Source organism: Thalia democratica, chromosome 5, assembly GCF_965202585.1.
Source record: "Thalia democratica chromosome 5, ktThaDemo2.hap1.1, whole genome shotgun sequence".
Lineage (NCBI taxonomy): Eukaryota > Metazoa > Chordata > Thaliacea > Salpida > Salpidae > Thalia > Thalia democratica.
Window position 1 is genome coordinate 39,060,742 of NC_139169.1, and position 13,702 is coordinate 39,074,443.

General features: G+C 23.6%; 1 protein-coding gene across 1 annotated transcript; it reads right to left on the reverse strand.

Annotated features, from left to right (window-relative positions):
* Positions 1-2,667: 2,667 nt before the first annotated feature.
* LOC145835788 (ileal sodium/bile acid cotransporter-like) lies at positions 2,668-12,875 on the reverse strand. Its single transcript, XM_082943507.1, has 10 exons — positions 12,743-12,875; positions 11,745-11,903; positions 10,902-11,049; positions 5,429-5,541; positions 4,976-5,064; positions 4,606-4,672; positions 4,365-4,439; positions 3,944-4,128; positions 3,354-3,465; positions 2,668-3,027 (listed from the first exon to the last, which is right to left on the reverse strand). Exons 1-10 carry the CDS (start codon positions 12,825-12,827, stop codon positions 2,942-2,944), a joined length of 1,119 nt encoding a protein of 372 aa, XP_082799633.1. The 5' UTR covers positions 12,828-12,875; the 3' UTR covers positions 2,668-2,941.
* Between the last annotated feature and the right edge of the window lie 827 nt (positions 12,876-13,702).

Consider the following 13,702-nt stretch of genomic DNA (forward strand, 5'->3'; position numbering starts at 1 on the left):
AATAGCTCAAAAACTTAAAAACCACTTTAAAAAATTATTTTTTAATTTCTTAATGGTTGTATTTTCTGCTTTTAAATGCTATTTTCAAAGAAAAACAAAATTGACGTTTACAAAATATTCGACTAAAAACAATGCAAATTTACTGCAGCTTTATTTGAATGATAGAACGTTTATAAATAAAAAAAATAAAAGGAGCATAGTACAACTAAAAAATATCTTTCACAAACTTTTGTTATGAAAAAGATTAAAAGTAAATACACATCAAAAATTGTATTTAAAAAAAAAAACTTTAAAATAAATAATTTTTGACATTTAATACAGTTAACTAAACTTTAACTGAACTGAAAAATTACCAGCATACACTAAACGATTACTTTCTAAAATGTATTTATGCAAAGTCTATTATCTAGATTAAAAACTATACAAACAACTACAGTTACTAATACGTTGTAGTTATTAAAACTTGCCAAATTGCAAAAATAGGTATATAATTGTTTATTTTTAAAAGACTGCTGATTCGGAGTTTCAATGCATATTAACTAAAATCAACATTTGAATCTTTTGTTTTCAAACAGTTTAAAAAACGTCCTTTTCAAAGTCATAAAATTTTTACTATATTTATCATGTCTAATATAGGAGAACAAATTTAGATTTTTAATGTAGATAGTTTAAAAATAGTTATATGATCAAGAATACTGTGTTGTCTTACTTTAATCTTAAACACTAAATAAGCTAAAGTTATAATTGTATATAAAAAAACAATTTTGCATTGTATATATACTACTTATTCTATTGATTATTTTGATAAAACCTAAAATTTAAAACTACAACAATAAGTTTTTTTTATTATTTTAAATGAAAAAAAAGTTACAAAATTCAGTTAGTATTGTTTGAGAAATAGATTATGAAATCTTCTGGTTAAAATTTAATAATAAATCTTAACCGTTATACCACGCAATCAGTTGATAGTGGTTAAAGTTTAACGTAAAAAAAAATTAAAGTAACTAAAGTTTAACTATCGATATCTTAAACATTCTGTAAAAACATTTTTTTTAAATGACTCAACAACTTTAATTACTAACAAACATATAAGCAAGCAATATTTTTAATCTTAAAATAACATGTACAAAAAAATATTTATATCTTTTTAGTTTTTAATAACTTCAATATTAAAAAACTTGATAGAATATAATTTATAGGTGTACTTTTGTTTTAACTAGAACTAATTTGTTTCTATAATATATTGATAGACACATATTATAAATTTTAGGTTAAACTAAAACTGATGCTATTTTAATTTTTAACTATTTTGCTATGTTGTGATTAAAATTTTATAAAGAAATTGTTATTAAATATAAATTTCTTATATTCTTAAACTAAACTTTAATAAAAAAAAAAAAAATTACTCTTTAAATAAAGCAAAGAAAAACATTAAATTGTAACTAGTATAAACTTCATTAGTTTTCATTAAGTTTAATACTTGCTAAAAATCATATTTTATTAGAAAAAATATTCTACAAAGTATGTTTTACTGTTTTCGGTATATTTACTATTTTTTTTTTGTTTAAATAAAAAAAATCTATTTTAAAGGGAAATAAGTCAACAAAGAATTAATTATTAATCAAGTACAGAATAAAACTAAACACAAAGTTTAAAAAGCAACTTTGTTCAAATACTTATTCATAAAAGAGTATTAACACCAGTTGAAAAAATAAAATGATGAACATTAAAATTTTTATCAAGTTAAAAATGAGTTTCTGGGCAGTGACATCCTTTCACTTCTACAAAATATTCCTTTTATTTACTGAGAAATGCAAATTAATTCAGTTAGTTATAATAATTATTAAAGTTAATAAAGTGGCATCTTAAAGACAGTAAAATTGTATAGTAATATACTTTTAATCTCTGACTTAGTAGTAAAAATTATTTTTTTGTATACTCATAAAGTGATTTTTATTGCAGTATAGTCATAAATATACATTTATGAAGTAAAAAGTTAAATAAAACATTTTTAATATTCTTTAACCAATTTTGTGCACGAAGAAGTAGAAAACAATCTAAATAGTAGGTAAACATGTTATGAAAATATTTTATAAGCTCAATTTAAGTATTAAAAACATTCTAAAGTGTTTTTATTAAGTTCTAATTTCCTTTTATTAAACTTTTAGATTTTTAGAAAAGTGTTTAACTTTAAAAAAGTTGATTATGGTTATTTAAACTATATATCTACAAAAACGAAACTAAAATTAGTAAAAATGTATGTGAGAACATAGGACTTTTGTAATAACTACATAACTTTTGTGCAAAAAGTTACCTAAATAACAAAATGTGTTAAAAAAGTCTTATTGAATGTTTTTTCTTTTCTTTTGCTGAATAAGCTAATTTTAAGCAATGGTTTATAATCGATTTAGAGCTATACATTATAAGTGTTTGTTTTTAGTAAGCATAATGAAAATATTATAACTTTTAGCCACTTTAACAGCCTAATTTCAACATTTATCATTAAGTTTTTAAACTTGTAAAGGTTTGAATCAATGATAAAACAGTTTAAAATTCCTAAAAATGCAAAAACCTATAAGAAGTTTTATAGTAATACAAAACTATATTTCTAAGCATTTAAAAGTCAATAAGTATAATAAATTTAATTAGACTGTTATAATTTTTTGAAAAAAAATCAAATATTTAAGTAATATCTTTTTTTAACATACCTATAATTTATAGTAAGAGTTTAAAAAAAAACTGTTATTTCAAACAAGTCTTGTAAATCCTTCAGTTAAGAGTTATGGTATTGCAAAACGTACTAAAAAAAAACTAAAACATAAACTAAAAAAATTAATAAAAAATGATATAAAAGAAGCATTTAAACTTTTATAAACAAATCTTATGTTGATAAATAAGAATTAGAAAACAAATAATAAAAGAATACAAGCAGTTAGTTGTTTTAAAGACTAATTCTTTCTTCTTTTTTGTCGTAGGAACTGAACGATGTCATGCTTAAGTCTTCTATTTTATTGTTTAAGTTTGACTCTAAAAAGTATATAAACGTACCAGTGTCTATTGCTATATAAAAATTCAAAGGTATTTTTTATTTATATAAGTTTTAAAGAGTAAAAAACTATTATAAGATTTTTTTTGATTTTGTAGACATATATACAAGTTTTATTTTCCAGAATTTAATTTGACATGTAGTATTTTGAATATTTAACTCATCTAACTGTAAACGATCGTATCTGATCGTAACTCGTAAAACTTACAAATCAAATATTCAAAAGCTAAGAAAAAAACATTAAAAGAGCAACTTAATAAAACGAAATTAAACAGTTCGTTTTAGCTTAGAAACTTAAAAAAAAAACCTGTTTCATTCAAATGTGAATCTTTTGATACTGATGGTGTGTCATCTTTTTTATTCATACAATTTCTTTTTATAATCATATATAGTACACAAAAAACTATTGCAAAGAAAACCTGTGTTTTAATTGTATTAAAAATAGATTAAATAATTTGTTTTTGTTGTTATACAACTATATAAAATTTTCAAAAAGTATATGGTTTTAAAAACATCGTCTTTAACTTTTAATGTTTTTAATAGACTAGATTACGTTTTTAAGAAAACATGCTTTAGTTTTCCCAAAACTTTTTTTTTACATAGTATTATAGATATATTTATAAGTGTGATGTTAAGTATTTCCAAAAAGTTATATATAATTTTAAAGCTAAAAACATTGAAAATTAATAAAATTTCAATATCACTCTTATTATCATTAACTATTATTCTATTAAAACAATTTAGGAGAAAATGAGATGTGTTTTTGTACACTATACATTTTATTGAAAAATAATTATTTTAGAGTGTTTGAACCAACATATTTAAATAAGTTTTTTAATTTATGTAACAGAGGCCTTATGAATAGTTTAAGTATCAATCTACAAAACATTTCATCACCTGCGATGCCACGTACAGAATTGGTACCAGAAACATTCCACCGAGGTCCTGGGGCGGAAAATTAGCCAATAAGATGACGGAACCGCACAGGTTGGTGTTCTGGATGCCCGTTTCCATGGAGATTGTCCTTCGTTGCTTGTGGGTCAGATGAAGGGGTTTGTAGAGAGACACCAGGGAGGAAAGAGCTGAAAAAATAAACAATAATAGTATATTTATTTCAACTTAAACTAAACGCTTTTTACGTAACTACAATTTACTACACATGGTTAATGGCTAAATTTTTTTTACAACACACTTAACGTTTTAATACAACTAGTTTTAAGTTGCAACGTAAAAAAATAAAAATAAATTACGTTTCTTTATACAAAAACTTTAGTTTTTCAAATCTATTTGAGTAAACAAAAAAAACAAAGTTTATAACCGTATCCAATAATCATGCCGCACGGTGGGAGTAGAACGCAAGCGAAAGCTGTTTGAATTTCTAATTTCCACTGACCTGAAATCAAACATAAAAGTCTCACTTTAATTTATAGTCAAGACTTTTTATTTTTTCTTAAATCTCAAACTGATACTCTGTGTCGTAATACTTCGTGTTTCTAAACTTTAAAATCTACATAACAACAAAAGTTAAAGTGATAGAAGAAGAAGGTGTATCAGTGTACCTTCGAACAGAACGACTGAAACAACAGCGACTCCGAGAATGAGCAAGACCCCGCCGATGGAACAAACCTGTTTGTTCAATGTTTGTAACTTTATCTGCAGCACACACAAACATTAAAAAATGATAAGATAATTTTTTCATGTTTAGTGTTTTGAAAATTTTAATTCTACCGTTTTTGATTTTCCATACACACTTATATGTAACTGATAGTATTACTGCCAAAAGTTAAATTTTTGAACCAAAAGCGCGAAAATATCGAACCATACAATGAAAATACTTGAAATTAATTTTAATTATTTTTAATGATATTGCTGTTTTGAGTTAAATTTTAGAACTAATAGCACAAAAATATGAAATATCCAACCAAATACCTTTAGAATAATTTTAGCTTTTTTTGGAAAGAAATGTCTTAGCAAAATACCGATTAAGATTGGAACCAACAAACTTGCCAATGTAATACCTGTTAAAATAATTCTATTTAAAGTTATCTACCCTAGTTTTAGTTTTGATGTTTTTGATATTATGTTAGAGAATAAACAGTTTTATAGATATTTTTTAGTTAAACTGATTTGAGTTTTATTTAAGAGCTATGAAAACTCAGTTTTATTTATGAAATCAGTTTCATTTAAATATATTAATGTTTTAATAACTTTATACTACCTAATTACATAGTTGAAGAACTTTAAAATCATATTTTTAAAAAGAAGTTAAGTGTAAAACTTTAATTTAAGTCTTTTATCTTGTTTATAAATAAAATGAATTCTTAATCACTTATATTGGAATAAAAAAAACTTATTTATATTGAAAACAGAACAATTACGTGCCGATAGTTTCAAATGGAACGGGAAGTTCTGTACCGTAAGCCCCACTGAAAATGAACAATAGGAGAGGCATCATACCGAGTGCTAGCACAGTAGAGCATGACGTCATTGATATGCTGTTGAGTTATTAGATAAAAATGAGTTAGTACTTTAAATAAAGTAGTCAGGTTTGTATGAAATTCATATACTTAAGGGCTTATATGTTAATGATTATGTTTATGTATATAAATACTGCTTAAATGTTTCGCAAATAAACTTTATGGAAAAAAAAAAGTCGGTAATACAAGAATAATAAAACCGTGAGAGAATAAACTATAATTATTCAAACATAGAACATGTATATGTGTGTTATAAACATTTTAAGTTAAAGAAGTTATTTTAAATGTTTTAGTTTTATATGGTTATTAGGGGGCTTATTTTACAGCTACTTTTTATTTCCCGGCGGGAAAAATTTTATGTTTCGGAAATATTATAAAAACACCCTGTTTCAAAATTTTAGATGATTTGAAGAAACTTCTACCTTGGCTCCAACCAATTTTCTAAAAACACCACAATGCCAAATGTATGGGATCCAAAGAATTCGACCTTGGAGTTTTAAGCTGGAAATTTTGTTACATGTGGCTAATTATCACACAAACACATTGTGAACAATTTAAAACAATTTAAAGAAATTTTTATAGTAGTATTTCTTGTTTAAAAAAAAAAAAACTGGAAACTCAAGAAAACTTATAAAAAGTGAAAAAAATTTCATAAAATCAATAATTTTTACAGCAAAACTTTCTTTAAATCGTTTAAAACTGTTCACAATATGTTTGTGTTATAACTAGCCACATGTAACAAAATGTTCAGCTTAGAACTCAGGGTCGCATTTTTTGGACCATTTTGCATTGTGGTTGTTTTTAGAAAATCGATTGTAGCCAAGGTAAGAGTTTCTTTGAATCATCTAAAATTTTGCAAAAAGTGTTTTGATGACATTTCCGAAGCATAACATTTTATTCCACACAGAAAATCAGAAGTAGCTTAAAAAAATAAGCACTCTAATGGTTACTAAGTTATTATAAAACTAAACATAGATTTGATACATTAACAGAAAATATTAGCAACTGTAGATGCAAAATAATGCAAAAAAAAAAAAACGTTTTATGTCTAACGAAAACAACTATAAATGTAGTAAACTTAAATGTAGTTTATTTTTTAAATGACAACAGTGAAAAATTTTTAAGTAGAAAGAAAGAAAAAAAAAACAACAAAATATTTAAAAAATACTTTTCATTTGTTGTGTAAAACACAGTCGTACATATTATTTTAAAATGTACCACAATTTTTATGAGAGTCTTCATAGCAGTTCAAGTTTAAAAAGTTGTATAACACTGTTTTCATTTTTCGTTAAAAACCTCTAACTAAAAACCTTTTTTATTTAAATAAAATGTTTGATAGCTTAAAAACCAAAATCTTTTGAAATTTAATTAAAATTATACTTTTTTAACCTCATAGAAAAATGTATTACGCGTATTTGGCTAGACCAAAAGATTTAAAGTTATTAGTCATATACAAAATCAGTTTTAAAATTAAGTTTTAATACTTTCTTTGATGTATTGAAATAAAAATAGTAAGTACTGTTCATTAAAACGTTTGTACGTTTTGCTTAGATTTATAGTTTGTTAATCGTCATTAAAAAAAAAGTAATTACTTTCAGAAAACTTTTTACCTGTTTTAAAATTTGTTTAATACTTTAGTTTAGTACTATAAAACAAAATCATTAACTCAGATACTATATTACAACAAAAAACATTTTATTAAAATAGAATAATACAAAAAGTCTGTATACTTTTAATTACGCTCTTATTATAACTAATTATATTCATGGTTGTTTTCAAGAGTGATTATGTATTTTTTTAAATTTTATTAATTTACTGTTTTAAAATATTTTATAATAAGTTTTAACAATAACTTTACACATCATTAATTGTAATCACTAGTTACTTGTAATACAAGCTGCACAACGTGTTAATTTTTATATTTTGGATACATTATAAGCTTTTGCAAAAAGTATGAATTTAGCAAAATATATCTATAAGTTTAATAAAAACTCTGTATTGAAGTTAGTAATAAAAAAACAAAAGTGTGTTATATAAGTTTATACACTTTATTAGAAAAAAAATAATTCAACTAATACTTTTACCGTTTTGTTTTCACATCAAACTAAAAAACATTAAATATGCGAAATTTACTAAACCCTGACGTTTAAACTCGTTTATATTATGATTAAAAATACTTTTTTTGGCTACAAATCGCGAATGGTGTTTGTTAATACTGCATATTATTTCTAAAATAAAAACATTAAATACAAGTGCTGTGTAGGAAGTAGACATTTTACACCAATTTAAGTTTACATATAATATTTTGTATAACAATAAAGCTTAAATTTTGAAATAAACATTATACTTTTGTGTGTTTAAACTTTTTTAGTGTGCTAAAGCTTTTAAACTGAATTTATTTTTAAACTTAACCTTTGATACAACGTAAGTTGTAAAATATTTCTTTGAAGTTTTAATTGTAAACTAAAATAATACACTTTTAGGTTTTAAAAACATGTTTGATAATATTTTTTCTTGTTTTATTTTTAAAATTAAACTGTTGTGCTGTTGGTGCACTAGCATTACTTTTTATTAAATTTGGAAATGTTTCAAGTCATATTTAGATAGTTTACAAAACCAACTGATCTTTGAATTAAAAAAAATACATTGTATTTAACACAAAATAAAGCTGCTAAAAAAAGTTATATATATATCAAACTAGTCAGTTAAAATCGTTTTGCTACAAGTTTTTTAGAACTATAACATCAATTTTTTATATATTTTAGTTAAGTTTGAATAATTCTTAATTTAATCAGTAGATATGGTTTTGTTTCCTCTTAAAATAAACTCAAGCTTTTAGTAGTTTAATTTACTTATTGTATATACACAATACACATATATTTTTCTCAAACTATTTAGATATATTGTTACAGCAGTAATTTAGTAAAATATTTAATAAAATATCGGAGATTTATAAATTGTAACAAAAATGAAAAAAAAATGTTTTATGTAGTTTAATACTTAGCTGAAAACAAATTAATAAAACCGGACAGTAACAAACAAAATACTTTATCAAATAAAAAGTTTAAGTTCAAGCTTCAGGATTTATTTTTTTTGTATATAAAAAGGTATTTATGAAATATATTTTTAACTTTATAAATTTTTTACAAACGTAAAGTGCTATTAGATCAAACTGGCTCGAACTTATTATAAGAAATGAATAGTAAAAGAATTATAAATTAGTTTTTAAAACCTGTGGTCAAACGCTTGTCAAATATAAAAGCCAGAAAAATCTTAAACAGTTAACTTTATTGTCAATAAGCTTGATTGAAAACGCTTTTTAATGTGGATTGTTTCGTAAACACAACAATTTGGTATTACTAGTTCAAAACTTCATAGTAGTAATAGAAAATTACTGATAAAATCTCGATTTCTTTTAAAAATACACCATAAATTTAACAATAGAAACATGTTACTTATTTGAGAAAACTATTTACTATTAGTATTATACTAAAACTAAATATAGTTTTAATTAAAAAACTGAAAACATTTCTACCATTAAGTAGTAAAAAAATACTATAATTTAAAATAAATTATAAAAGGTTTAGTAATAAATTTATGAATACCTCATTCATTATAATATTTTTTTACAATTTAAACTACATATTCAAAGTGTAATGTTAGTTTAGCATAAGTTGAAACAGAATTAAAAACGAAGTAAACTTCTAATGTTTTTTTTTAGCTCTTAGCTTTAGTCTGTAATTTGTCAGACACTGATAAGTTGCTAACAAACTAAACTTAAGCAAACGAGACTAATTTTTTAATCACGGCAACATATGACATAAAGATTAGTAATTAACACACTATTACTTTTATGCTTATTTTTCTTATCTCGTGAATAAAAGATCGCACTCGTACAAATATTGGCACTCGTAAAGATTTCAAAGTTACCAGTGTAGTTTAGAAATAGAACTTTGTTACAAACTTTCATACAAGTTATCATCACTTATATATATTTACAATTAATCTTAAAGCTAATTACGTATTAAAAAGAAACAGAGTAACATATTTTCAAAGCACAATTAAATATTAATAGAACAATTGTTGCATTTTTTTTGATATTTAACATAACAATTAGAATAGACATTATGAATTATTTTGTTTGGTTATAAACACAACTATCTCAAAATTATATCACATTAAACGGAACTAAAATTAAAGACTTTAAAGTTTTGTATTTTAACAGATGTTTGTGGTTTGTACAATATGATTAAAATACTAACTACTGGTACACAATTTTTTTCTTCTTCTGAAACTTATCTTTAGTTTATACACTTAAAGTTTATTAAGTAAAACATTTTACATTTTTTGCTATAAAATTGAATAACTATTTAGAGTAAAACAACTAAAGTACGTACATTTTTTTTTTTTCAAACCAGTTTTAGAAACTTAGATACATGAAAACAAAAGCACTTGTTTACTAAATCACACTTCAAAAGAAGTGGAAAAGACGTTACTACTCATGCGCGTAATTATATTATCTCATAGTAACAAAATACACACTAAAATATGCAAGTCCAAACCGCAGAAAAATGTTAATTTGTATCGCGTTTCATCGATCACGATGAACCTAAGTAACGCTTTAAAGTGTTCCCTACAAAAAATTTTTAATGTCAGCAAACACCCCGTTGCAAAGATTATACGGCAGTTGTTTTATTATACTTAATAATAAATGACAATAATAAAATGACATTAATAAATGACCCTACAAATGACAATAGTAAAAAATTAAGCAAAATAAAAACATTTATTTCCAAAACTCAAATAGATAAATTTAAGTCCTAATCAACAGATGTTTAAATCTTTTGTTTTACAAAATAGTAAACTGCTAAATTTGTTATCTAAATAATTTTTTTATGGATATTACAAGTATTTTAATAAATGTACTTTATTTGTGTTCTTAGTTAGTATTTCAAAATAAACCAAATTTTGAGGATAACTAAAAAAGCTAGTTATATCAGCTAGAATTATGCATAAAAAAAATTTAAGGCAAAACTCAACTGTACTTCATATATGTAAGATAATAAGTAATCTCTGTGTGAATTGTACTACCAAAATTTATAAAAAATGCTTTTAAACTCTTTAAATTCTTTTAAAATGTGTGTGTATACTTATTATTTTTTATTATTTCAACATATTCGTGTAAATTCTAAGCTTTTAATGGATGCAGTAACATACTTTTGATATAAAATAAAACTTTAATAAAGAATTTAATAGTTTAAAGTTGTTTTAAAACCTTTTGTTGAATTAACATCATTATAAATAAAGCATCACAAAAAATTATAAAACTACAGATATACATATTTTTATATCTAAGAATTAATGCTTTCTTAACTGACCTGAGATCGATGTCTCCTTTGAGCCAATAAGATGCCACATTCGAGGTGCTTCCCCCCGGACAAGACGCTTGAATGAGTATTGCTATGGTGATGGAAGATTCTAGCGTGAAAGCCAGGGAAAACAAGTAGGCCAGGACAGGCATAAAAACTGAAAAAATTATTACATGTATATAAAGCAATAAAACTTAAGAATTTAATAAGCATAATTTTTGAAGTTGTATAGAATGCTTAAAGTTTTACAATCATATTAGTTTTGTACTTAGTTATTATTTACTTGTAAACATAATTGATGTTTGTTGAGGCAAAAATACAAACATTTTTACTAAAATTTTGTTTTAAACTTGAAGTATAACTACTTTACCAACTTTTTACTTTTTACGTTGTTTCCTAAAAAAAAATAAAGCTTTCATTTAAAAGTTCTAATATGTTTAGACATTGCTATTTATCTTATAATATTTTCAACAACGATTGTGCTACTTACACTTTTTATAGTAATAAAAGTGGGTGTTTTTTTATGTATTTTACATAATAATAAACATATATTTGGTTTTAAAAATAGCATTTTTTGAATTTACGATGTTTTAGCTTTTAATTATTCTATCTATAAACTAAGCAAACAGTTAAGCTTAAGTTTGTAGTAATAAAAGTTTGCCTTTTTCATTAAGGTAACTTATTTTAGGTATTAAGTTGAATACACAATCCATTAATTGCCTATAAAACGAGTTTGATTTAAAACAAATGCAAAACTTAAAATTAAGTTTGCAATAAATTTAGACTACGATGTTTTTTTACTTTAAAGAACTTACAAGTATGAGCACTTTATTCATTATTATAACAACTAACCAAACTGCGCAATGAATCCAACAATGATTCCTGTCGGTTTCCTCAGATGTTTCTTCAATTTATCAATTTCCACCCCACAACCCATTCCCATCATAACAATTGCCAGAAGGATTATTATCAGTATGTTTAAGATCTTATCCAGCTTCTCCTCATCGTCTCCTTAAAATAAAAGCAGTTGAGATTTTTTACAGTTGTATGGTGAAATTCAGTCAGATTTTAGTAAATTTTTTCAAGTGTGCATCAAAATAAATAGCAATTTTTGTAAAATACAAAAAAATATATATCTAAAAAATTTGATGCTACGGTCAGTTAAGGTCTAAAACTGTTTTAAAAAAGTCTGTTTAGTCTTTTGTTAAAATTTAAGCTTAAATTGTATCTGGTTTTATTTTGTTTTTGCTTGCGTAACACATAAAACTTCAAAACGTACAAAAAATTAATAGTTTTGAGTTCATATACTTTCATATTACTAAAATATTTTCGACATGATTATGATCTTCTTTTGATAATTAACTATATATATCACAAGGTCCTGGTACTAAATATTTTTAGCGTTTTTTTGTCGTTCAATAAACTAATAAACTTTCTTATATCAAGTATTTATTAAATTAAGTGTTTTTTTTTTCATTTTGAAATAAATATGTTAGCTTGCATTTAATTTGAACCTTTAATACAGTTACAACGCTCTTAACTAGTTAAATGAGTAGAATTAAATCTAAAATATACGGTAGATTTATACCCATGTAAAAGTAATATGACTTTTATTAGTTTTATGAAAACAAAAAAAAAATCCTAGTCTATATAAAGAAGTTAGCTGTAAATTCGTTAAAAAAAATTTAGTTGTAATTAAATTCGTTGAGAATTCTGACACAAAACATGGCAATGTTATTATCTACATTGTTTTCGTTCAAAGATTGTGTATATATCTTATTGCATATTAAAAGTCCTGAAACTTAAAGAAACAGTTTAAAATGCAGTACAGTTATTAACAACAAACATACCTGTTTTAGTCATGTTCGTATTATTCGTAGCCATGCTGTTTGCTACTAAGTCAACCTCAGATTTTGTCAAGTTCGTGTAGTTCATTGTTTCCTTGGAATTCGTCGTGTGTGGCAGTTTTATTTATTGAAAAGCTGAAAATTAAGCATTAGATAAAATTGAATTTATTTAGTTTAAAAATAGTGGTTTTATTTTGATGTGTAGTAGTAATTTTTTTGATCATAAAGGCATAAAACGTGTTGCTAAACCATCTTTCTACTCTTTTTAGTTGTTAACTAATTTAGTTCAATTTCAACTTTATATTTCGATTTATTTTTACTAATGTATGTGAATAAATAAACATAATTATATTTGATTAATTATATATCAAACAAGTATATATAATTGTGTCAGTATTTATAAAGAATGTTATGTGTAATATACAACATGTTTAAGGTTAACGTATATTTTTATTAAATAAAAAACTGTATCTTTTTCACATTGATTTAAAAATCAAAAAAAAAATTGAGTTTTATAAATTTATTCAATGTAATCCGTAATAAATGAATACTTGGCACCAATAAAGTTGTCTTAAATTTTGAATTTTGTTTTAATATAAATGCTAATAGCTATGTTTTTCAAAAGTATACCATTAAAAAAACTTCAGTCAAATGCTAAGCAGATTTTTTTTCAAAACAACAAAAGTTAAAACTACGGTTTAAAACAAAATACATTATAAAAAACACAACATGATTAGTTTAACACAACAACTTAGGCTAAACCAAGATAGTTAGACTATAAAAAAAAATTTAAGTTATTTTTTACAGCTGATAAACTTATTAATAACCAAGTTTTGAAGTAATTTGTCAATATGATTTTAATAGATTTAAATTTATTTAAAAACCAATATTTAACCCGAGAGAATACACATATAAAAAAATATCTAAAAATGCTTCAAGCTATAAGCTGTAACTAACCGCAAT

Coding starts and splice junctions, on each gene's coding strand:
- LOC145835788 (XM_082943507.1), bottom strand. CDS start 12,827: ATGAACTACACGAACTTGACAAAATCTGAGGTTGACTTAGTAGCAAAC. Junction 4,129..4,364: donor CGGCATGATTATTGGATACG/GTTATAAACTTT, acceptor TTATTTTTTCAG/CTCTTTCCTCCCTGGTGTCT. Junction 3,028..3,353: donor TTCACATTTGAATGAAACAG/GTTTTTTTTTTA, acceptor TATACTTTTTAG/AGTCAAACTTAAACAATAAA.